Here is a 26701-nt window from a genome sequence, read left to right on the forward strand (position 1 = left end):
AACATTAATAACATGACGAGTGAAGACACGCGTCTATATACCTATTTGTCACTGCAAAATACAATGAAAAGCTATAGTTAATGTCGTAAAATGAATTGTTCTTGTAGTCCTTCAAAATTCCTTATTGTATGTAAATATGTATATTCATAATCTCAAATTATGTTTTATGATAACATGTCTGTACACAAAGGATACTGCTGGTTCATCGAAATCTAGCTGAAGGTAGTTTTTCATATGCCTGTGTGCGATATACCTATTACTGTACCTACGCTTCTATTCTTACTTATATATAGGTGTAAGTTTATTAGATATTTTTTCCACAAAATTCCGCAATATGGTAAGTATTATAGCTACTAGTTTTCTTTTAAGTCATGTGCAAAATCGATGGTTATCGATTGTACGAAAAAAAAACAACCCATTTTATTCGTCGAGAACTTATCGGTCCTGAGTGAAGCGAGGTCTGATGTAGCTCAGGGACGCGAGGATACAGTGGGACGACAGTGAGATATATGATGAATGCGGGGTCGTATACGCACAGCGACATCTGCAAAAGCTGTCAAATTCGAGGTATGATATATTTTTTCTGTTGTAATAAACCGGTATTAGGTATAGGTACAGTCAGTATTGAAAGTAACGAATCAAACTACATCTACCATCCTCATATAGCTAAACAAAAAAATATAATGCCTGTATATAGAACAATAACAAGCTAATTTGGTTATTGTGTTTTATTGAATTCCGGTAACTTTGGGGCCCATACCCATACTTAAGTACGTTTAAGGAAACTAAGCGCCACTTGCCCCATCACTAACCTGAGGTTAACCGGTTAAACCTGGAGTTACCATGGTTACCAGTACAATTTGACACTGGTTAAGTGGTTTAATTGCTTAACCCCGGGTTAGTAGGATGGTGCAAGTAGCACTAAATGGCATAATTAATTTTCAAAAAAATATTTTGTAAATATTTGTTTAATTTTTTTATGTGGTTAAATGTTGCATATAGCGTTGTTGTAACACGAGCATTATTTTTAACTCAACTAAACAATTGAAAACTGTGACTTTATATCAATGTCATTTCGAACATCGATCGTCCGAGATAGTACTTACGTTTAGTAGCAAAGTCGAATTCATTATAAGTTAATTAGTTATTAGATTAATTACAAGTCGGTTTCAGTAAACTGCCTTAAAAGACATCAACAATAGTCGATCTTTGAATTTTTTTAAATTTCATAGATAACGTCACAATTCATTCAATTTACAATTAATAAGATAAATTTCAACCAAACGTTAATTTCTTTTTATCTTTTAATTTTATGCACTTGCACTGGTTTTAAAAAATTTTTTCACTTTTAAAGCAGTAAACTGAAACACTAATTGACTTATAACTATTTATTAAAGCACTCTTTATTTATACTTTACTAGTTCTACTGTTTTTATTAGTATTGAACTCTAACAAAATTTTGGTGGTAGCTACTGGGACAAATAATTCCCACCTTTTACCAGTGGTAACTACTGGGAATAAAACACTGGTAAAAAGTGGAAAAAAATTCCCAGTAGTTACCACTGGTAACAACTTGGTGGTAACTAGTGGGAATAACCCTATAATAATAATAATAATTCAGCCTATATACGTCCCACTGCTGGGCACAGGCCTCCTCTCATGCGCGAGAGGGCTCGGGCTATAGTCCCCACGCTAGCCCAATGCGGATTGGGGACTTCACATACACCTTTGAATTTCTTCGCAGATGTATGCAGGATTCCTCACGATGTTTTCCTTCACCGAAAAGCTAGAATAACCCTAATCAATATATAAACAGGCCTTAAGGCTACACGCTCGTAGGGGCCTTATCCGATAAAAATAAATGATTATCTCCGAAATGGAGTTCATTAAAATATCAGTCTCTTTGAGAAAGTAACTTAATGTAAGCTCAGGAATGCACCCTTGAAATAAATGGACATAAAAAAACACGGTGTACAAAGAAAAAATGGGAAATTTATTTATTTATTTCTTCCAGTGCAATGGAAACCCGAAATTTGCCAACAATAACGTCCGTAATCCGTAACTAGCAGATACCCTTGATGGACATTGGACATAAAATAAAACGGTCTTAAATAGTAAAAAGTATTATGTATTTCTTTAAAAGTTACATAAAAATAGGTGTATAAGGAATTGTATTGCTTAATTCTAATATATTAAGTACTTGAACAAATTTGGACGGAATGTACCTATAAGATGTAATCATACATCTATTTACATACTAAATATGAGCAGATATTTTTGTAATATACATTAATGTAAACAATATAACCACTTTCACGCCGGAGAAGTCGAACATACTTACATCATTCAATTATTACACAATTAATTTGAACTCTGCAATTTTAGACATAATGTTTCACGACTAACAATTTTGCACCAAATATTGTATTATTGCTTTACTACGGTATTTATATGAAGAGAAATAGTATTTATTATATTCTTATACAAACACCTTTTTATTAAAAAGGTAACACTAACACGTATTGTAGATATTTTAACAATAAATTCACCATAGATAATTGTGATAAGTATTTATGTTTAAAAAAATCAGCTCAAAATATATTACTTTTTCCTTAGCTAAAATTTTAAAACAATATTTACGAGCTTTGGCTAATATATTTAAGAGAAAAAAATCACTGACTAGCTGCATTAGATTGTGATCTAAATTCAGTCCAAAAAATCAATAAAAAATATTATTTGTAATAAATTAATCGAGTTTTACTGTGTATAGTTAATTTAAAAAGCCGCGCTGTGTCACACAAAATGACGGTTTCCGTAACTACAATTACGAAAAAATAAATTATTCATGTTCCATCTTTTTCTTTAATACCTCAAGAGAGTGACGCAGCCATATTTCCCTTAACCCTAACACATCACAAGTGTATATAGCCCGCCTTATAGACATACAGGCGGACGGCTGTACAGCAAAGGGTTGGCACCCTTGGTTGGTAACTAGAAATAGGGAACCAAAACATTAAAAATCTTTTAGAGATTATTTGTATATACCCATAAAAAGTATGTAATCTATCTATACTATTCACGTCACGGATAATGACAATCTGTAAATAATTGAATAACCTCTCCCGTTATCGCAAAAACATATTTTTACTCCTAGACGGGGTTAAAAAACTATTACCACTACATGTAATCTATGTTCAATCTCATAACTTAATCTACCAAATCAGAGTTTATAAAATAATAATACCGATAAAAATACCATAACAAAATATCCGACATTAGGTAGCTAAGGACAAATAATTCATGTAATATACATTCATGCCTTAAAATACGTACTTGTACGTTATATTTAAAATATAGACGTTTATGGCTGCGCATAGAGAAACGTAGCTTTCCATCAGAGAAGGCCTTTCTATCAGAATTTCTGTTGGAATTTCAGATTATTGCACTTGAAGCATAAGGACCCTTCTGTGATGGAAAGCCACAAATATAATTTAATTGGAGTGGGTACTTTATTACGGAGACCGGACTTATGTCTACATACCTACTTGCCACCAATATTTTACTGAATATCAAATTCTCCGTGATATTATTCAAATGAATTAAATACATTATAGGTATATGGGGTGTCTAACACTATTTCACTTAGAGTGCTTTTTCTTAATGAAGTTCAGTTAAACAGTATATATAAATTCGCTTTTAAGATAATTATGGCCACAAATGCATAATAAATATTCGATACCAAACCTATTAATATTTACAAGGATTCTTATGAATGTAGGTACGTATGAATACGCTTGTAGAATTTTGTTTTTTCGTCTCCACTTCTTAGTGAAAGCGGCGAACAAATTCTAGGGTAGTTACTAGTTACGTACATTTCATATTCGTTTTTACTATTTTCTTGGTTAATAAATTATAGAATAATGAGATTATTCATATGGTTTTTACAGGTACATATTGCAATTTGTTGACATATGTATACATAAAAGTAAAATATTTAAGTTTTTTGCTTATATATTTATAATAATCAATACAAACATGTTAACTTGTGCGATTTTACATACGAGTTAGGAATATGGTGTAAGTAAATTAGTATGGTGGGACAGTTTGAACACCATAAGGAATAAATGAACCAATAGCATCTAAATAAAGTATGATTTCATACTCATTGAAGTAGTGAAGAACAGGTTGTCTATATCATGGTTTACAAAATATATGGGACTGAAACCTTGCAGTACCTAAAGATACCTCATGAAATGTATTTAGGAGCAACACATCATTTTATAGAGATCAGTAGTAATTATTAGTAACTTGTTTCTGGTATTACTGTCGATAAATATGAAGTTCCCAAGCAAAAGGTATCACTTTGACGCTTACCGACGACTTATAAGGACTAATCAGGACGAAATTTGCTTATAACTTCATACGAATAACCTGGTAGAGCGTCCTTATGGCATGCGCCAATGTGGTACCTTTGCTTGAACGTCACAAATACCAATATCTGTCCATAAATAACACTTATATATGCATATTGCATAACAGACAACCCGTTAGAGCTTAAATTGAAATCGTTACGGACGTTCAACACTCGGGTCAATAAATATTAAATAGATAGGGGTACAGGGTACACATAATAACTTATTGATACCTATAACAAGAATATTCATAAACGTTTTCTTAACCTACGTGATATGTTATATACAACACACATTGGACGGATTCAATAATACAACAACACTTTTAAAACAGTTGAACATTCTGATTCGGTAACATGAAAAACTTAGCAATGCCAGCCGGTGGCTTGCATTTTAGGTGCTCCTCTATGAACTGGCAAGGGCAGACGTATTTCTCACCATGGCGGCCTGGCACGGTGCTGCTGAGGTTAAGTCTGTTTTTGACAGCCATGGCGCCCCATCGCCCCACGTACCGCAAATAGAGAAGCGCACCTCTTTCCTGTAAAAGATTATGTTCGGTTAAAAGATTTAAGGTATAAATATGTTAATGCAATAAAACCACATACGATATACGCCCTCACGGAGAGTAGGTACGCTGAACGAGCAAGATGGTTGGTCAATTAAAGGAGATCCAAAAGATGGCATCGAGCATAAGCAAAATAACAAGTAATAAAAACTGCTAATTTCTATATAAAGTTGCGCGCCTTACTATTACTGTCGTAGATGGCGCCACATAAAGAGAGATTACGGACATAGAAATAAAAAAACAGCGCTATTTTAACACTTAGATAACTCACTCGTGTAATAAATCACACTCGTATCCAGAATTAGAAAAATCTTTATGCATCCAAGTACACTTTCAAATTACAATGTACCTTAAGGCACATGGACCCTGGCAGAAATCACACTTTTCGGCATGTATTTTATTACATTGCTGCAATATCTTATACTTTATCAGTTACTTCTATTTACATGGCATTCAATCATATTTCTGCATAAATTGATTTCAAATTCTTGATATCAGTATAAATAAACACCATAGGGAAGATAACTGTCGTTTTTCGAACTTGAAATAGTAGTTAACTTCTCTTAGAAATTCTTTACGATTTATGAATTAAAAGTTGAATAGAAAAATGTCTTCGGTCTACGCTTTGCAATATTTTTCTGTTGTCTTATTTCGTGATACATGGCATGAAATTGTGTGTTAACCACAGTCACCATGCTGATTATGAGGAATACATCTTTATATGAAGATTAGCAGTCTACATAGCTATACTTATCATTTAAATAAGTTTGTACTTGATGACATTGATGACTTATGATATGAGCTAAAGTTAGAAACTTTACAAGATCTATAGAGAAATTCTCGTCAAATATCTCGATGTATGAAAATACAGCATTACAACACATTTGGCACAAAACATGTATTTAAATTAAAGTGAGAAAAATACGAACCAGCAACCTTTCATATATACATTATAAATTAAACTATAGGTATGTGTAGAAGAATAAGTGACCAATGGCGGCGGCCGGATTCGAACCGGCTTCAAATTATTACGCGCCTAACGCCCTGGATTAGCCTAGGGGACCAGGGCGCATTAGAAGTTTATCATTTATGGGGCATTTCACGCCAAGCGGGCAGCGAAAAAAATGTCAGGTCATAGAATTTGCTGATATTTGGAATAGTTAATTATACTACTCGATGTCCTAAATTTATGTATATTTTTATTTTATTTTTATTCGGCGCCGTTTCTGGTTTAGAAGCGTTTAAAAAATGAACAAAATCGGAGGAGTGTATTTTTCAAAAGCTGATGTTGCTATTATTTAATAAACTGAAAAGATAGATAGATATAGCTTTTATTTGAATATGCGAAAAATAAGTTTAATATTGATTTTCTTACAATATTTCTTGCTATTTCTTGCAGTTATGACCTGACTTTTTTTTTGCTGCCCGCCCGCTTATATACGTAAGTAAATATTCTTTATTGTGCTTATAGTTAAAATTAGACAGGAAATGAAATACACAATTAATATATACACCGTGTTTTTATTGAATTCCGTTAACTTCGGGGTATCGGTAAGTACGTTTAAGGAAACTAAATGGCTTAGTTAATTTTAAAAAAAAAGCGGTACCATTTATGACGTATTAAAAAAAACTACTTACTAGATCTCGTTCAAACCAATTTTCGGTGGAAGTTTGCATGGTAATGTATATCATATATTTTTTTAGATTTTTCATTCTGTTATTTTAGAAGTTACAGGGGGGGGGGACACATTTTTTCACTTTGGAAGTGTCTCTCGCGCAAACTATTCAGTTTAGAAATAAAATTATATTAGAAACCTCAATATCATTTTTAAAGACCTATCCATAGATACCCCACAAGTATGGGTTTGATGAAAAAAGATTTTTTGAGTTTTAGTTCTAAGTATGGGGAACCCCCAAAATTTATTGTTTTTTTTTTTTCTATTTTTGTGTAAAAATCCTAATACGGTTCATAGAATACATCTACTTACCAAGTTTGAACAGTATAGCTCTTATAGTTTCGGAAAAAAGTGGCTGTGACATAATCGGACAGACGGACATGACGAATCTATAAGGGTTCCGTTTTTTGCCATTTGGCTGCGGAACCCTAAAAATGATTAAATGATTTTTTAACTATTTTTATTTTTATAAAAAGTAATTAAATGTAGCATATAGCGTTGTTGTAACACGGGCATTACATTTGACTCAACCAAGCAATTGAAAACTTTGACATTCATATAGAATGTCATTTCGAACATCGATCGTCCGAGATAGTAGTTACGTTTAGTAGCAAATGTATGAACTTGTACTGGACAATAATCAATATGTAAACAGGCCCTAGGGCATGTGTACACGCTCGTAAGGGCCTTATAAGATAAAAATAAATTATTGATTATCTCCGAAATGGAGTTCATTTGAATACCGGTGTCTTTGAGAAAGTTACTTAATTTAAGCTCAGGGATGCACCCTTGAAATTAACGGAAATAAAAAAAAACACGGTGTATAGTAGTGTGACTACCTAAAAAACACAAATCAAAATATGAAATAAAATAATTTGATGGGTTAAACTTGTAGCAACGTTCCGCTTACAGCGCCGCAGACGATCGTATCCAAATGACGCTTCGCGAATGATAGTTAATCGAAGCGAGGCGGTTTTTTATATTTCTCACGTTAATTTAAATCTACAAATTATATTTAGCAGACGAACATTTGCTAAAGCATACAGAAATCAAGTGCATAGTATTCCGTTTCTAACGGTTAGATAATCCACTTACAGGGCGCTAGTAGGGTTTATCGTGGAATTCGTGGACATCGGAAGAGCCAAATGAAAACAATTGAAAGGTTAACCGGAAACACGGTAACTACAGTGACTACGTAGTAAAAAGTCGTTGCAACCACCTTAAAGTTTCAACGGGTTATCGACTCTATCTCTATGGTCATTAGATTACAAGTTCAATAAAAGAAAAAGGGTACACCATACACTTCAGTTTTCTAAATGTCCATTTTCAAGTAGTCTAGTACGGTCACGTCTGAAAATATCGATACGAAAAAAGTGCCAAAAATATGTATACACGACTTTATTGCCCATATATTAAGGTAGTGTATACATATTTTTGGCACATTTTTCGTACCGATATTTTCAGACGTGACTGTACGTACACACTATACTTGCCGCAAAACTAAGTGGCGAGTCAGGTCATAATGCCACCTCTCTCACTCTTGGTTGGTCTTAACAAAGGTAAAGAAGATAGCGTTATGATCTCGCTCTCAGTCGCCAGTTAGGGGTGTATTCAAATCAAGTAATGTCTATGACTATGAACTGGTAAGAGAAAGAGCTATTACCCGTTCACTTCAAGTTGGCCGTTACCTCGCAGCCCGCTTCCCCGCATCACCATCTCTGACGCCCTATCCATACTCGGCTACCATTAGGGGTGTATTAAAAAAAAGTAATGCCTATGACTATGAACTGGTAAGGGAAAGAGCTACTACCCGTTCGCTTCAAGTTGGCCGTTACCTCCCGGCCCGCTTCCCCGCATCACCTCTGCTACTACAGCTTTACAGCTACTTTTTCATTTATTACTTAAATTTAATACAATCACAAAAATTATTAATTGAGTATTCAAAAATAAAGTATGAAATTATTTTTTCATTTCTCATGCTCTGAAAGAGGGTCATTGTTGCTCTAAAAAGAGTGCAGGAAGCATTTTACTTTCTAAGTACGATTTTTTTACGATTAATTTAAATTTGGTTTTAAATGGATTAGTTAAATAATTCTCATTCTGATATTTAACTTCCCATTCCATTCATAACGATACTTTTACCCAAATGATTAATCGAAAGTACACCCACGAAATGCTATAAAAATTATACGTTGTCGAAATGAAAAGTAGTGTTCAACTCGTGTAAAAGGCATCATTTCAGCCTCGGGTAATTGGCGAACGGGTAGTACAGTTGATACCTAATCTGTTGATCCTTCAAGATAACTGTGACGACTTTTTACAACTAGGTCATTATCTTGTTTTGCGGTTAACCTTCCATTTAATAGCATTGTTTTAAGTGTGCTTTAAGAGGATTATCCTAAACGAAAAACTACACAAAACAATACAAATCATTCAACTACAAGGTATAGGTCAAAATCAGACTTGCCAAACTGAAAGCTGTTTGGTCAGTCGAGCCCGCGGCGCCTGAGCCAGCTGTTACAGGTCGGGCAACAGGCTCGCGTGTCTCTCGGCTCTTTATTCCTCAAAATCTCCTCGACATATTGACAGGGACAAAGCGCTTGTGTTAAGTGGCGCGGCGCCGCGGGGTTGCCGGCCTCCTCGTCTAGGGTCCAGTCGAGCCGACGCCGAAGGAAGTCTTTGCCCCACCGCTGCAGGTACCGGAGGTACAACTGGTCTGCCATAGCCTGCACATTCATATGCTTTTCTTACCCGCCACAATACTAAATATAATATGATTAATAATTATGTGTTGAGTGTCACCAAACCGCTAAAGATATATGCGCAGGCGTTATTTACATGATGATTAGTAGGTATAATTTCTTATGTTAGTACTTAATACAGTAGTTACAGTACCTACATATACTCGCATACCCCATTTCATGTACCATAGTGGGATTCCACTTAAACCTGCACAAAGAGAATCATAATGTTGATCTATAGGTTAACAATTACTTTACGACCTCTGCTCGCGAAAGTCAGCGTGTGGTAGTATTACTTAAAGTGAAGTAATGGGTATATGTATAAATATTTAAAAAACTTTTAATTCAAAAAAGTCGTATTTAAACAATTAAACACTTGAATTGATTTATCATTTTTTTACGTATTGTCAAAACTTAAAAAAGTTATTTATTTATTTAATAACATCTAGCCTTGATCGAATGTAGGAATACGAAGCAGTCCCTACAAGTCCAACAACAACTATGTACCTATATGTAGTTATAAAATAATTTTATCAGACTGACATGGCTGTCAAATAATAACACGAAAGGCCCAAGACTGGAAAGTTACATTTTACATTTAAGACACGACGCCGCAATAAAGGTTGCCAGGTATCTTTTGTTGTGACTACTCGTCTTGTTTACGCTTAATGACCATCTCAAGTGGAATCCCGCCATGGTATACAGAGTGACCTTAGCCATTGGACAAACCCTGAAATCCCACGTAGGGTTACTTCTCAGGAATGTTCTGACGTTAATATTAGGGTTCCGTAGCCAAATGGCAAAAAACGGAAGATTTATAGATTCGTCATGTCCGTCTGTCTGTCCGATTATGTCACAGCCATTTTTTTTAATTAGAACAAAAAATAAAATAAAAAATTTGATCAAAAGTTATATGCAATAAATAATCGACAACAAAAAGAAACACACTGTGTTAATCTTTGGCAGTGTTTTTGACAATTTGTTCGAAATATTTGATAATGATGACATTTTTCAAAAGTCAGAAGATTTATTAGTGTCATAAATAAAAAAGATAATCAAAAAGGTCGAAGAAGGTTCCATACTATTCTTTTAGCATATTAACTTAGGAGCTACTAACACATACAGGCTGCTCCAAAGTATAAAATGGTAATTTGTTAATTTCTTCGAAACCGCTACACCGGTTGTTATGATACTCTGTACACTGGTTCTAAATACCCTAATGCATATGTACATTTCGGCTTTGTTCAACGGCTAGGGGACACACTGTATAAAATGGGGTTTACATTCGTCCCGACAGATGCAGCAATAATTTGAATAGAATGGCATGATGGGACAATTAACATGAATGTCATAATGTTACTTTAAATAGATATTTACTATTCATTGCTGGCTAGAAAACCTTGGTGTTTATTATCACCACACCTTGTGTGGTTTAAAAGCAGGCGTTAATGTACCAAAAGCAATATTAATAGTTACTTATACATAAAGAAATATACAATTTAATTCTTTAGATTTTTAAGTGAAAACTTCTTTAGCAGCGCTGTGCACTTTTTGTGATGGGGAAAAAAATGTTAAACTCGCGTCAGGGGTCACGTGACCGTCAGATTGAAAATTCGTAAGACGGACACGTGACATCATGGTGACGTGCAAATTGAATGTCAACAAAGCCTGGTTACTTTTGAAAAATCGTATCTCATTCAAGTGTGACATTTTATTTTCTTCATAATCAAAGTGCTGTCATAACGGTTAAAGAGGTTTAATCTTTGTTAATTGTGTTGTATTGTATCTTTGTGTTGTTGGGTGTCCATGATTGTAGAAAATGAAGTATGGTGAACGATTCATTAACATTTACTGATTGTGTAGGCTGTAGTCCTGCTCACGTCTCATGAATTACTCTGTATATGTTATATATTACTTAACACTAAAATTCGCATTTCAAAATATCTTCCACACTCAAATTTATTTACGTAGGTATAATAGAGAATTATCTCTTTTTATACCTAGTTGGTTACTAAATTCTGTTACTGCAATAATCTTTATCTACATAAAATATATATACGAACGAAAGTTGAATAAACTATATATTAAAATGAAGTACACAAAATCAGGAATTACATATGACAATATCATTCAAAATGGCCTCCTCTGGCCTTGACACAGGCCCTCAAACGACGAGGCCAGTCATAAATAGCGGCACGCACGATTGTCATGTCTAATTCCATCACTGTCTTAACTATGGCCCGCTTGAGGGAGTCAAGATTTGTGTGGGGTTTAGCACAGGCTTTCTCCTCAATAACCTGCCATATGGCATAATCCAGGGGGTTAAGGTCCGGGCTGGAGGACGGCCAGTCTTTGTGGGCAATAAAGTCAATTTTGTTCCTTCGAAACCAGGCTTGAGTTGTTTTTGCCTTATGTGCAGGAGCTGAGTCCTGTTGAAAGACCCATGGCTGGTTTTGAAATAGGGTGTGGCTTAAGGGCTTCACTATTCGTTCGAGAACGGTTTCCTGGTAAACTTTGGCCCCAGTTTTCACAGAAATGAACCTGTGTTAGCCCTGAGTATGACACACCCAGCCAAATCATCACATAAGAGGGATGATGGCCTCGTTGCACTCTCGGAACAGCCGCAATCGCCTCTTGACTGTTTTTTGCATACACTCTTGTCATTCTGGCGGTTACAACATTCTTCAATGGTAAAAAAAATTTCATCTGTAAATAGTATTTTTTGGTGGCCATTTTGTGCGTACCGCTTCAATAGTACGCGACTTCTCTCTAGCCGCATAGTCTTTAATCGTCCATTAAGCAAATGACCTTTCTGTCTGCGGTAAGCGTGTAGTCCAAGGTCTTCATTGATAACTTTTTTAGGGAGCTTCTCTTCACAGACATCTGTATTGCCAACAACATTCTCGCCTTCAATGCCTTTATTAGAGCTGGGGTCCGAACGGTGCGTGGTCTTCCAGACCTCTTGCGGTCATCGATGCTCTGAATACTATTGTATCTATTAATTGTGCGATATACAAACTGTTTGTTGATTTTTAGGTTTTCAAGCAACTTCAAAATCATGTTTGGGGGGTGCCCACATTTGTGCAACGCAATTACTGCGATACGATTCTCTTTTAGGCCCCAATTCATTATAGATACGACGAGATACGCGTTATGTGTGGTATATAATTCTAGCTCCAAATCCACCACATTATGTCATTTTTTTTTTTTTTAAGTATAAGAATAAGAATAAGAAATATTTATTAGCACAAATAGTTACAAAATTTAGATTAATATAGCATTTGTTTTAACGGAAATAAAGAGGTTACAAATCGAGTAACAGAACTTAGTAACCAACTAGGTAAAATCTGCTACTCAATTTCTCCAAAATATCAAAAATGCACAACGTTAATATTCAAGTTTTCACTTCTGCCGGCACTCCCGGAGTGCAACCCGTTGTTTTTTTGTAGTTCTTTCACGTGAGCGATACCTCAATTTTTTTAAGTTTGGAGGGCTCTAAATTTTGCATATTTGCTACTAATATAGAGCCACACCATCCATTAAAATTATAAATTATAAGTAAAAACTCGCTGGGGGCTGGCAGATTCACTTAGCTTATCCTGGTATGGCCTTTAGAGAGCTGATAAAAGTAAAATATCAAATTAATAATATGTGTTCGGGCTATTAACTGCTCTATATAATTTAAGGCTAAAAAGATGACTGCACCTTTTGCGTGTGGAACTCAAAGCAAATAAAAAAGACACGTTTATTTTATATAACACGATTACGTCCGATTCCTCCCGACAACCAAAGAGCATTATTAGATCTCACGGACTGCATGTACAGAATACATAAACGGCCCCTAGTCCAGTTATCTCACGAAGATTTCCTTCACCGATAAGCGACTGGTTAATATTAAATGATATGATATTATAGATCTCAGAGTTTGACTAGACTTCTATGTTAAATATCTACTTGTGTGGCCAAAATCAACGTCTATGTTGCATAAAGGTCCAACCACATCGCTGCTTTAAAACACGCTGACGGTGCGGAATTTCAGGGACACGTCGTAAATATCACGGCTTTATCGCAAAGTAAAGTCGGTAAAGTTTACGGCACGTCACTGCGATTCCGCACCGTCAATGTATTTTAAGCAGCGGTGTGGATGGCACGCAGAAAAAACGATACACTTACGGTGCGTTATTGCGATTCCGTACCGTCACCGTTTTGTGAGCAGCGGTGTGGCCGAACCCTAAGGCTAAGCGTATTTAAGACGCATGATACGCAGTTCCACGCAGCGCAGATTTTGTAAAGTATGGAACGTCCTTGCGCCGCAGCGTGCGTAACTAAAGGACGTTTCATACTTTACAAAATCTGCTCTGCCCTGCGCTGCGTGGTTCTGCGTCGCTTGCGTCACAGCATACGCTTAGCCTTAAGCCGCAATAAGCAGGACCTCTCACTCATTGTAAGTATTTTTACTACTCTATCTGCGCGGTTATAGAATAAAATCTTAGAATGATAAACCCTAGAAACATTGTACTGGTATTGGTAAACCTTACTAGGTTTACCAATACCAGTACAATGCCAGCACAAGAGTTTTTTTGTGGTTCTTTCAATCCTTCATTATTCTAAACGCTAAATAATCCTTGTGCAGCAGCTGGGGTGCAGGTGAGCAATCTGCTCTACGAATGTTTGTTTAGTTAAGTACATTTCTTTTTAACATTTCAAAAATTGCCCATCACTAATCAGTGTCGTGAATTCATTATACTCGTAACTAATAAAGCCCATTGAGTATTAATACAATTGATATTGTTTTCTATTCAATAAAAAAAACAATTCACAATAAGCATTATAAATAAATAGTGAATTTAATATGATTAGTGATTATGATTACTGTGATTATATCAAAAACATGTTAATAGGCGGGCCCACACAGAGCGAGCAGAAATGCGAGGCAATCTCCTTGCGCACAAACCGGCCAGTATAGACGTGCCTCGGCCGAGGCGGCGCGCGTGTTTTCCTCGCCTGAGCGCGCCGCCTCAGCCCAGGCACGTCTGGCCGGTTTGTGCGCGAGAAAATTGCCTCGCCCTTTTCCTCGCTCTGTGTGGATCCGCCTAATCACATTAAAGTATGTTAAATAAACAAGATAAAAAATAAAGCATACAACTTTACGCGAAAAAGCTAATCTCTAAGCCTCATAAGTGTGTTAAGATATTCAAACACCCATTCGGTTTTAATACTGATAAGAGAGATAAGACTTTGGTTAGTAAGTTAGTTAAAACATAGTTAAACATTGGAGCATGTAAGATTTTTAGGCAATAGACACGTTATTCGTATAAATAATAAGATTGTTAGACATACTCCAATGTCATTTACTTTATGTGTATTTTAAAATGATAATTATTGTTTGTAATAGCATGAGAATGTTAAGGATATGGCATACATCCACTTGATCCAAAATTGGCAACAATGAAATTATTTTCTGTCTCACACACATCCTCAAAGTTTTTAATTCTAAATGGATTAATTTACACTAAGACAACATACCTGTTTCCGAGACAATCTAGTAGACTGACTTCCTTGAATGACTATATCATGTGCCGACACATCAAGTCTCTGTTCCCAGCCTTGCATTATACTTTTGCCCTCTTCACTCTCAATAAACTGCTGAATGTGAGCCACGCATGGACCAGAATCAAAGTAAATGAAACAAAGATTAACTTTATGGCAAGAGATCTTTCCTCTATCATCCAAGGCCAATATCATTTTATGTTTATTTAGCAACTTATTCACACTTGCCAGACACTGCTCCAGTCCCTTGGAAAGAGTTAATTTTATCCACATACAAAGGAATATAGCAGCAGCATTAAGAACTAGCCATAAGACACCAAGGGAAAAGAGTAAGAGACCTGTCAATCCAGAAAAGAGTAGAGCTAGGAGCACGAGAAATGCAAGTGTTATCCAACAAACAAGAACACGCTTGTAGCAGATATTGTACAGAGTGAAGCGGGCATCATTTACAAGTAACTCCATGGCATGGACATATTCTTCAACAGTAAGCTGAAAAATAAATAAAATGTAATAACACGCATGAATTTCATACATAATTATGGATGTAGAAAATGTATAACATACAGTGAGTCCTTGAGCCATGAGTTCTTCAGGAACTAATTCAGGCCTGAATCGTGCTGCTGTTACCCATGGCCACTTGGTATTTGATGGAAGTATAGTTACTATGATGTCCCCATTTGCTGTAAAGAGAATGTCACCAATCAGAGAGATTTATTTTATTTGTAAAACATTCTTCTGGTTTAGTTCAATCAATGAAATATTTGATAGTCCATATAACATCTAAGCAAATAAATGCTAGGTTAGCATTAACAAGTTGACACAATTACAACTAACCAGTTTCACTGAACCATATTAAACAATAAAAATAAGCAGTAATGGTAGATTGATTTGTGTTTATATCCATCAAGCTGTTTAGGTTACATATTCTGCCTTGTGCGAATGAGTACTTTACACATAATTAGAAATAACTTTATCTACTAGGCTAAGTGGGTAAAATTCCCTCTATTGTTGACTAACTACAATGCTTATGTAAGTACAGTATACCCAACGATACCTAACAAAATCTTATGTTTTGAAAATGAGTAACTTTATTACTTATGAATGGTACGGTATAATACGCAATAAGAATAACCCATCTACGTGGTTATAAGACAACAATAGAATACTTACAAAAACCCGAACGAATGTTAACAAATTCAACATTTTTAGTTAACGTTGGTTGAGGAGCGACTTCCACAGATTTGTCACCGCGCTCTAAGTTTACATGCACCGATTCAGTCTTCAATACTGCTGGATGTGCCGAAGTTATGGACTCGGATGTGCTGGGAACAACAGCAGCAGCCGCTTGTGGTGATATCTCCGATAGAGGCACCGTGGACAGAGGAGAATCTTCTTCAAATTTCACCCAATCTTTGCGTGGTTTTTCACTGTTTACGCTGCCATTTAAGTCACTTATCGGTGGCTTTTTTCCATTTTCTTCTACGTTACTCATCGCGAACAGTTAATTAGTGTTTTTATAAATACTGAAAACAGTTATAAAGTATTTCTAAAAGCCACAACTCAACACACCCAGCCAAATCACAAATGTCACATTTTCCATTACCTAAATTACCTTGCCCATTGCCAACAAATACACATAAAACAAACCACAGACAGTAAAAATAGTCAACGTTAGATTAAGGGCTCCACAGACGTTATGATATTCGCATGTGATTTGCGATGGTCTTGCGTATTGGAGAGTCTGCTATCTTCCGCGAAAATCGAAGTTCGTCAATTGCGAGCATTTTCCTCTGTAACTCTAATTACGTCTTAGTGAGAGTAAGAGAAAGATCCCCGCAATTTGCACATTTCGGTTTTCGCGGTAGGCCCCCTGAATTGGAAACGTAAACTTCTTCTTTAAGAGAAGATCTTAAATTGTCTTCAAAAAAGAGGTTCTTAGTTTGACCCGTATGTTTGTATGTATGTGTGTCCGCGATTATCTCGCGATTGGCTGAACCAATTTTGATGCGGTTTTCAGAAAAATGTTTGTTATATGCTAGAGAAGGTTTTAGTATATATGTATAGATGGTTTGATTTGAAAAACCAATTGGATCCGATAGGTGGCGCTGCTATCGGTATATCGTCAAATTTGATTTGCTGAAACCGATTTAGATGCAATTTTGTGTGTATATTTCAACGGGTTCCTAGATGGTTTGGAAACACCATTGGACCCATTATATTTTTCTTTCTGGAAACACCTTGAACTTAATTTAATAGACTAGACATTGATTTAGGTTTTAAATCTATGTTCATGTAATAAACTTCAACTAGGAGTAGGAGTGGGAGTATGGTAAAAGTGTGGTGAGCGTGTGGTAAGAATCGTAAAGGTGTGTATATGTTATGGACCAAGTGATAAATTGGGCATTTTTCATAATGCCCGGGCATTATGAAAATTGCCCAATTTGAGATGGCAATGTGATAATAAATATGCAAATAATTAAATTGCCCGGGCATTATACATACTGCCTCTCACCTATTGGGCAAAGTAATAAAAAAACATTTTACAGTACATATGGGGCTACTTTATAGCACTAGTGCGAGAAGTAGCATATTATGTTACTGTGTCGAACATTTAAAGGGCCATATGTACTGTAAAACGTTGTACGATACATGTGCGAATAGGTAATTCGCAACTCGTGTCGATTTAAAACACTCCCTTCGGTCGTGTTTTAATTTATCGCCACTCGTTTCGAATTTCCTATTTTTCGCACTTGTATCGTAATGTACTATTTCAATACTATTATTTTTAATTTTAACATTAAAGTGAATGTAAAATTCCTTCGTTTCCTAAGATGCATATATTTATGATTATACATCATCTGCCTGCGTCATTTCCCATCATCTGGGGTCGGCTCTCCTTGTGTGTTTTCTCCATTCTGGGCGATTTTGGGCGATATCTGAGTTCATATTTGCTTGTTTCAGGTCTTTTTGGACCGTCGTTAGCCAAGTGGCGGAGGGCTTTCCACGCCCATGCTTCGTCGATGGTATGTCTAGGGCTACTCGCACCATGTGGTCTTCAGGACGCCTGAGGATGTGTCCAGCGCAAACGTTTTCTTGGACTTTTTCAACAATGGGGGCGATTTTGAAGCTACCTCTGATATATTCGTTCCTGATTTTGTCGAGCCTGGTGACGCCCGCTGACCAGCGTAACATGCGCATCTCAGTGGTGTGCAGCTTTGTGAGATGTTTCTTGGTAGAAGCCCAGCACTCTGTTCCATACAAAATAGCGGGGCGGATCGCGGTTTTCAATCAATCATCAATCAATCAATCATTTATTATTTCGTCATCATAGGTATAAAATACATTTAGTACAGGTGATAGGGTGTTTTTCATGTAGCAACTATGATGTACCTTTCCGGCGTACGACATTTTAAAACATAACTACCCAAATAAATTAATTTACAATTAAAATACATGTTACAAACAGAAAAAAAAGCAAATAAAAAAAAAAAATGTCAATAAACCTTACATACTACACCTACAATTACTAATAAGAATGTACAGCCAGTTTAATATTAAATTACATTTAGGAATAATATAACAAATTCGATGTCACTATATTTATATACTACTATCACATAGAAAATCTTGAACATTATAGTAACATTTTTCCAAAAGAAATTTGCGCAACAACCTTTTAAATTTCTTCGAGCCAGTACTTTTGAAGTCAGAAGGCAGTTTATTATATAGCCTTGGGCCCATTGTCACAATACTGTTGAGCATAAGGCTAGTTTGACACGTTTCTAGGTGCACACCAGGGTTTCTAGGACGCAGATTGAAATCTTGTGGTGGCTCTCTCCTTTGGAACAGATCAGGGTTAGAGTTAACAAATACGCAGCACTCATATATGTAGAGAGATGGCAATGTTAATATACTTAACGTTTTAAAAAGAGTCTGGTGACTTTCCACGCGTTGTAATCCGCATATTGCTCTTATACATCTCTTTTGCGCTAGGAATAATACATTCTTATATGTTGAGTTGCCCCAAAATATTATACCATATCTTAAGGTGGATGCAACAAAACCATGATAGGCTGTTAGTACAGTACTACGATCGGCTGTCTTCCTTAATCGATATAGAGCATAGGAAAACTTAAATATTTTTTTGCATACTTCTGTGCAGTGTGACTCCCACGACATATTATGATTTATGTGGATTCCTAAAAACTTTTGTGTTAGGGTTTTGTTAATAGTGTGTCCCTCGTATTTAATTCTTATGTCTGGAACTGTTTTCCTTTGAGTAAATTGCATGAATTTCGTTTTCTCCAAATTAATTTTTAAATTATTATCAACAAGCCATTGTATAATATTATAAATAGTTGTGTTAATGTCAAGTTCAAAGTCACAGTCTTGATCATGTTTTATAAATACCGTGCTGTCGTCTGCGAAAAGTATCATTGGATGTTGGGTGCTACTGGTGATGTCATTAATATAAATTAAAAATAACAAGGGCCCTAAAACGCTTCCTTGTGGTACACCATATTCCATTGTCATGCTTTTTGATAGATATCTTTTTTCTTCCCTAGTAATAGTACAGATCTGAGTTAGTGCAGTACGCTGGTCTCGATTACTAAGGTAAGATTTTAAGAGATTTAAGGCGTTACCACGGATGCCATATCTACTTAATTTTTCAATTAAAAGTTTGTGATCTGCATGATCAAAAGCTTTAGACATGTCCATGTATATGGCACATGTCGGATTCCTTTTATCTAAACTACTAATGATTAATTTAACTAATTCATAAATAGCAACGTTAATGGAAGTGTCTTTACGGAATCCTTTCTGTTCCTTGATTAATATGTTATATTTATTTAAAAAGCTATACATAATATTAAACATTATTTTTTCAATTATTTTTGAAAACACTGACAATAATGCAATGGGTCTGTAATTTTCTGGACATTCCTTATCACCCTTTTTGTAGACAGGTATAACAATGGCGGATTTTAATTTGTTTGGGTATATACCTGTGTCAAAACATAAGTTTATTATATGGCTCAGGGGCGTTGCAATAGAACAGCCTACATATTTTATGACTTTTGTGCTGATGTCGTCAAGTCCTACACTTTTTGTGTTCTTCAAGGATTTTATCACTTTAAGTACATCATCAGCCGTAGTTGGGGATAAAAATATTGTGTTTGCGTTCCGTTCTATATTTAAGGGGTGGTATTTTGGCTGTTTATTTTCATTAGATTTTTTTATCGCTGTTATAAAATACTCATTAAAAGCCGTCGCTATACTGGTCGGGTCTGTTATAAACATATTATCAACTTTTATTCTATGAATTGGTTCGCGGGGAAGGAAAGTTTTAGACTTATTTATAACCTGCCATGTCGCTCTTGTTTTGTTGTCCGCAGTTTTTATATAATGATCATTTTGTGAGCGTTGGGTAAGTCTAATAACTTTCCGTAGTCTAGCGCTATACATTTTAAATGCTACTTTATTTTTATACTTGGACTCTTTATTACTGTTTTTGCTAGATCTGTATAGCCATAACATTTCTCTCTTTTTTCGACAGCATGTTTTTATTCCCTTACTCATCCATCGCGGTTTCGTTTTAAGGGTTTTCTTTAAAGTCATGTAGGGAAAACATTGCTCATATAGACAATTAAATATGTCGAAAAAATTATTATAAGCTTCATTAGGGTCGGTGGAAATTAATACATCATTAAATGATAAACTTTGTATATGTTTTTCAAATAAATCCATATTGGCTTTACTATAGTCTCTACGTCTAATGCGCCATGAGGATATGTTACATGTCTTCTTTGTAGGGCATTTAAGAATTTGCGCCGCATGGTCTGAGAGACCCATTCCAATGACTTCGCCCATTGAGCCTTTTATATTGTGCGCAAAGTTGTCAAGACATGTTCCACTACTTGGTCTAGTTACTTCTTTAATTTCAAGCGTTAAATTATGACTCATTAAGTGGTTTATGAAATCCCTGCTTTTAGGCGTATTTTCCAATGTATTAATATTAAAATCGCCACAAATGATTATTCGTTTGTTTCTTAAGTCACATGCATAGTTAAGAATACATTCAAGTTTTTCGTGAAAAGTATCTAAACAAGTACCAGGAACTCTATATATACAAATTACTAACACATTGTGTTCACACAGCTCTACGGCACAGCATTCGATCATACATTTTATAGACATTTTTTTTATGTTATCTAGTACTTTTTATTGCAGGCCAGTTTTCACTAGAATACAAGATCCGCCCCTGCTTTGATCTCTACAGAAACTAGTTGCTAGGTAGAAGTTTGGTATCGTGAAAAACATTTCAGTGTCAGTCGTCATGTTGTGCTCAGTTATACAAAGCACATCAACCTGATCTCGCTTTCCTAATTCATCTAGATTAATTATTAACTCATCACTCTTGTTAATAAGTCCTGAAATATTTTGGTGAAGCAATGTGAGAGTGTTAGTCACGAAAAAAGGTTGACGCTGAGTTGGAAGTAGTATTTTGCGAAACTTTTCGAGTGAGTGTGCTAGTGGGATTATCCTTGCCAATAATAGGGAAATAGTCTGTAATTTTTGTATTAGCTGAGGCACCAGCGTTATTTTGAATACTTGCTCTATTTTTTCTTTCTTGGCTTCGGACTCTATCACTATTTCGTACTTGGGCTACACTTTTACATTCATAATATGGGAAGAAATAGAAAGGTACTCGAACGGTACTCGGTTTTGTAGTTTCCTTTTGGTTTTCAGCGGCATTCTTTTTGTTTCATACCTATGATTATACAACTAGAAATATAACCCAGAAGAAGACTGAAGATACTGCTACAAAACAATAACCCTAGAAGATCCGATACTCCAGCATCGTGGCGCCGGTGCTGCCTAACTGGGTAGCGGTGGTCAAGGGAATCACCGCGGAGTTAGGCCGAACCGTCAACACCAATCCGGTTAGGACAGGCTTTCGGTTCGAGCCCAAATCAGAAGAGGAGTACCGTACGGTGTTCAAGCATCTCGAAAAATTGGACAATGCCGTAGTGGAACGCCTACGAGTGTTAGACTCGGAGAAGAAGATGAAGGTGGCGCTCCAAGCTTTACCAGCAAACACGCCACTAGACGAAATCAAGAACGCGTGCGTGGACCTCGGATTCACTGTAGAGCACATCAAGCAGATAAACGCCAAAGAGGGCAAGCCGGGCTGCGTTTACTTCTTGCAGCTCGCCCCCCCCCCCCCTTCACCCTCGCGAGAATATACCGCGATCAGGGATACAGGGTGAACGAGTTTCTCTTCCTGAACTCCTTTATAATAGAAGCATGGAGGGGGAAATCTGGACCACCGCAGTGTCACAGCTGCCAGGGCTTCAGACACCATTCGAAGGACTGTCATAGTCTGCAAAAGTGCGTCCATTATGCAGACCTCATCCAGCAACAAAATGCCGCAGGCAAAAAGAAGAGCCCTGTACATGCGCCAACTGCACGGGCTCTCATCTACCCAGTTACAGGAAATGCCCCGTGTATCTGAGAGAGGCCCATAATTGGAAGGCGGGCATAAACGCACACACGGTCCGTAAGAAGGCAGGCCCGGTGACAAAGGCTAGCGTTACAAAACCCACGGTGGAGTAGTCGGCGCCCGCATCCCTGATGGCGCTGGCGAATGCCCCTACTCAAAGCGGCGAAAGAGACCAACCAGCGGCCACCAACATCACCAAACAGGCTCCAAAGAAAAACAAAAAGAAGACGAAGCCCACAGCTCCAACTCCAGCAGCAAGTGACAAGGATCTGGCTGTATTATTAATATCGTAAGGCTTTATTGAAATCAAATTTTCAGCGCTTAATCTTTCAACGTTAACGTCGAAGCATACTGGGCCCTGGATTTGGGAGTCTGACCAGATAGGTCTACGAGATTTGAGCCGTACGTTAGGAAAGCTACCCAGTGTTTTTTTTTTTATGTAGCTAACCAGAGTCCTCTCCTCTTACATGGTTGAGAGGATGAACCTGAAGAAGCATGTCGTCGCAGTATTCCTCGACACAGAGAAGGCGTTCGACAAGGTCTGGCATGAGGGCCTGCAAGCCAAAGCTGTCAACGTCATCGGCCCCACGTCGAGTCATACACGTTGCCAACTCCTTCCTCACCAACCGACCTCGCGGGAGTCTCACAAGAAAGCTATCTATCGCCATCTTGTTATGCTTCGTATACCGATGATATCTCGGTGGTTGGCCGCGTCCAGCTGGGTCTGTTCGCAGACGACGCAGCGTACTACGCGTCGTCCATCATACCAACCCACGCCTCACTGAAGACCCAGCGCTAGCTTGATGTCCTACCTGAGTGGCTGACCAAACGGACATTCTAGGTGAACGTCACCAAGACGCAGCCGCTCCTTACGAGAGCAGCCCATGCGAGCAACTACTAGGCGAGGAGATATAGGGGCAGCACATGAAAAAATACCTAGGGGTCACACAGGGGCATCACAACGGAGCAACACACCGAGGAGTTAGTGAGACGGCCTATAACTGCGCGTACCCTGCTTCGTCTACTGCTCCGCAGCAGCCATCCCCCATACGCACAAAGCTGGGGATCTATAAGACTTACTTGCCAGGACTCTCCTGCTAGTAGCCAAAAAGGGCCAGAAATGGCCACCTCAAACCCCCCAGAAAGGGAAATAACAAAAATGAAGATCGTTTTTACTATAATTCGAAACTGAATTACAAAAATAAGATCCGTCCGCGTCCATTCGTATTCGGTTTTAGTTCAGTCCAAAACTAAATAAAAACAGTGAGCGTTTTACAGTAAACAGTGAATCATTTGACGTCCGCACGTTGCTATCACGGACTCTGGTTGGTCAACGCGTGTCACGCGTTTATTTTCCTCCTCGCACCTCATCCAACGTATCTTTATTATCAAATTGCCCAACGACCACGTAGCAATATTCATAATGACCAGACAATGTGATAAATAATGAAGTTCAGATAATAATTTATCACTTGGCCCGATATAGCTTGCCATTATTCATAATGCCCGGACATTATATATAATGCCCACATTAATCACTTGGTCCATGACATATATATTGGATATACGCAGAACTTGATGTCGATTTTTTTCTTTATAAAAAAAAAATAAAAAAACAATAATACAAAAAAAAAAAATAAGAAAACAGAATACATCAAGCCCTAGCTAACAGAAAAATAAGCATATTTACCAAAAATAATAACTGTAGCGCAAACACATACGAAGAAAAACGCGCACAAAGTTTGTATAGAAAGAGCTTGCCCAACCCGTCGCCTTAGTCGACGCTCGCGGATCTGCATTTTGATCAGAGCCCCTCGGATCCTCAGATATCGATTTTCATCTTGATCAGAGCAGATAAATTTGGATGGATGGTCGAGTCACAAAATTATTCAATTTCTAAATGTTTCATTAAGTTTTTAGATTCAGATCAAGATAGATTTTGATTTTGATTTTTCGATTTTGATAGCCCAGACGGTGCAAGTGTTAAGTAAACTTCAGAATTTCATAGAAGTTTGACATTTAAATTTTTTTAAATAACACGTGTCCCGGCTGGGCTCTCAAAACCGCTGCTAACTTAGCTTGGTCTGACTCTTATTTCGTTTTATTTGTAGTTTAAATAGTTAGGGTCTCTAATAAATTATTACCATATTCCATTTCTGAACGCACCCATAAAGTTCGACAACCAACAATGAACCTTTGTGACAGTGACACTTTTTATTATTTTTTTATCTTAATACACGATAATCCAAATATTGTAAACCATCTCTTGACTGCCACGAATCGAATATTTCAATACCAAAATTAACCAAATCGGTCCAGTCTTTCGGAAGTTATGCGATCAGATTCATTTTGGCGATTCATTTTTATTAGGGTTCCATAGTCAACTAGGAACCCTTATAGTTTCGCCATGTCCGTCTGTCTGTCTGTCTGTCTGTCCGAGGCTTTGCTCCGTGGTCGTTAGTGCTAGAAAGCTGAAATTCGGCATGGATATATACATCAATAAAGCCGACAAAGTCGTACAATAAAATCTAAAAAAATAATATTTTTGAGGGTAACTCCCCAGTCCCCTACACGTAAAGTGGGGGTGATTTTTTTTTTTGCTTCAACCCTACATTGTGGGGTATCGTTGGGAAGGTCTTTCAAAACTAATAGGGGTCTTCAACATACATTTTGTGATAAAGTGAATATATTCGGAGATAATCGAAAAAAAAATGTGTCCCCCCCTCTAACTTTTGAACCATAAGTCCAAACAATATGAAAAAAATCGTGGAAGTAGAGCTTAAGAAAGACATTAAATGAAAACTATAGCGGACATGATCAGTTTAGCTGTTTTTGAGTTATCGCAAAAAGTTTCCCCTTCATAGTAAAAAGACTTACTTTAATTAGGTACTGATTATGCAAATTTGCCTATTTGTTTAACTCGCGTGAAAGGTACCGTTTCATCCCTTGGTTAACAATTTACTATACCTTAAGCTCCAGTTTAGCTTATTGTGACGTCACGGAAGAGTAACTACGGAACCCTACACTGAGCGTGGCCCGACATGCTCTTGGCCGGTTTTTATTTATTTATATAGAGATAGAGATTATATACTGATTAAGCCTGCGTTAATCTGCCAGTGGCGCACTCACTAGGGGAACTGCGTTTTCCAATAAACCAATAAATTTCTGTATTTGTACATAAATCTATCATAAATAAAATATTTTTAATGGGATACTTACATCTTAATCAATGTATCTTTGGCTAAGCTATTAATTTTAGAATCTTTTATAATTTTGGAATCTGGCTCTTGCTCGGGTATCAATATAGAGGGATTAAACTCCAACTTATAAAACAAATAAATAGGTATTGTAACTATAACTGCCATCAGACGAACAGAAGTGCAATTTTAACTTTAGAATTTATAAATATCAGCAAAGTGACAGTTTTCATGCCCAAAATAATTAAAATGTGATCCATGTCCAGGTACAACGATGATAATTCTCACGGCGTTGTATAAGGGTTTGTTAGTCTTCTTTATTTACTTTTCTCTGGCACACATACCTTTTGGCATGGCTTGGCCTTTCACCTGATCGTCCTCAGAGATTAATTGATTTTACAAGATGTGTGAAGTCCGACATGTAATTAGTGCTTCGAAGAGGTAAAGGCTCCGTCACACCGACGCGGAAGCATTTCGGTGCGGCCGCGGAGGGGGGCGGTAACAAGGCGGTGATGTCACATTGAGCGCGGTCGGCAGATTGTAACATATATCTAAAGTAAAGATCTAAGAAAGAGAAGTCCATGCATAAAATTCCGACAGAACATTCTCGTTAAGCAAAACACAGGCCATCTATGGTATACTGCGTAAACTACGTGGTCAATGGTAGCAAAGATACAATAAATTCTCTTTGGTCAGAGACATACAATAAAGTAGACTGCACTCTCGCCTCCAAAAACGTGTCTTGAAAAATTTCTCGAGGGAGACCTTAATTTCTTTCTTTCTTTCTTTAGGGCGACGATGAAGTGACAATCGAGTCACTGGTTTTGTTTTGTATTAATTTTTATTATAAAATAAAACACACCATTTTTAGGAACAAGGGTACAAATAAGGATTTGTACCTACAATCGTATATAGGTGCTAGTATTTTTTTTTGGTTATAATCAACTTTGGTTTCAATTTAACATTTTTCTTTATCATTCATCTTTACATTAGATTTTGATCAGTCCGCACTTATTCGGAGCATAATATTATACTTTGCGCATTTCTGTGATATTA

The 26701-nt window shown here is 36.7% G+C and overlaps 1 protein-coding gene across 3 annotated transcripts; it reads right to left on the reverse strand.

Moving 5' to 3' along the window:
• Positions 1 to 1972: 1972 nt before the first annotated feature.
• LOC133518282 (uncharacterized) lies at positions 1973 to 26449 on the reverse strand. 3 transcript variants are annotated; one of them, XM_061851950.1, is made up of 6 exons: positions 25990 to 26449; positions 16115 to 16467; positions 15509 to 15624; positions 14921 to 15433; positions 9121 to 9379; positions 4812 to 4950 (listed from the first exon to the last, which is right to left on the reverse strand). In XM_061851950.1, exons 2-5 carry the CDS (start codon positions 16434 to 16436, stop codon positions 9140 to 9142), a joined length of 1191 nt encoding a protein of 396 aa, XP_061707934.1. In that variant the 5' UTR covers positions 16437 to 16467; positions 25990 to 26449; the 3' UTR covers positions 4812 to 4950; positions 9121 to 9139. The 3 variants fall into 3 exon arrangements, with proteins under 3 accessions (XP_061707935.1, XP_061707934.1, XP_061707933.1); XM_061851949.1 differs by lacking the exon at positions 25990 to 26449 and having other exon boundaries at positions 16115 to 16662; XM_061851951.1 differs by lacking the exons at positions 9121 to 9379; positions 25990 to 26449 and having other exon boundaries at positions 1973 to 4950; positions 16115 to 16677.
• Between the last annotated feature and the right edge of the window lie 252 nt (positions 26450 to 26701).

This window comes from Cydia pomonella, chromosome 5, assembly GCF_033807575.1.
Source record: "Cydia pomonella isolate Wapato2018A chromosome 5, ilCydPomo1, whole genome shotgun sequence".
NCBI lineage: Eukaryota > Metazoa > Arthropoda > Insecta > Lepidoptera > Tortricidae > Cydia > Cydia pomonella.

Bases quoted from the DNA above. Each gene is read 5' to 3' on its own strand.
- LOC133518282 (XM_061851950.1), bottom strand. From the start codon at position 16,436: ATGAGTAACGTAGAAGAAAATGGAAAAAAGCCACCGATAAGTGACTTA. The intron at 15,625-16,114 runs GTAAGTATTCTA...TTCTCTTTACAG, and splicing joins TAACATTCGTTCGGGTTTTT to CAAATGGGGACATCATAGTA. The intron at 15,434-15,508 runs GTATGTTATACA...TTTATTTTTCAG, and splicing joins TCATGGCTCAAGGACTCACT to CTTACTGTTGAAGAATATGT.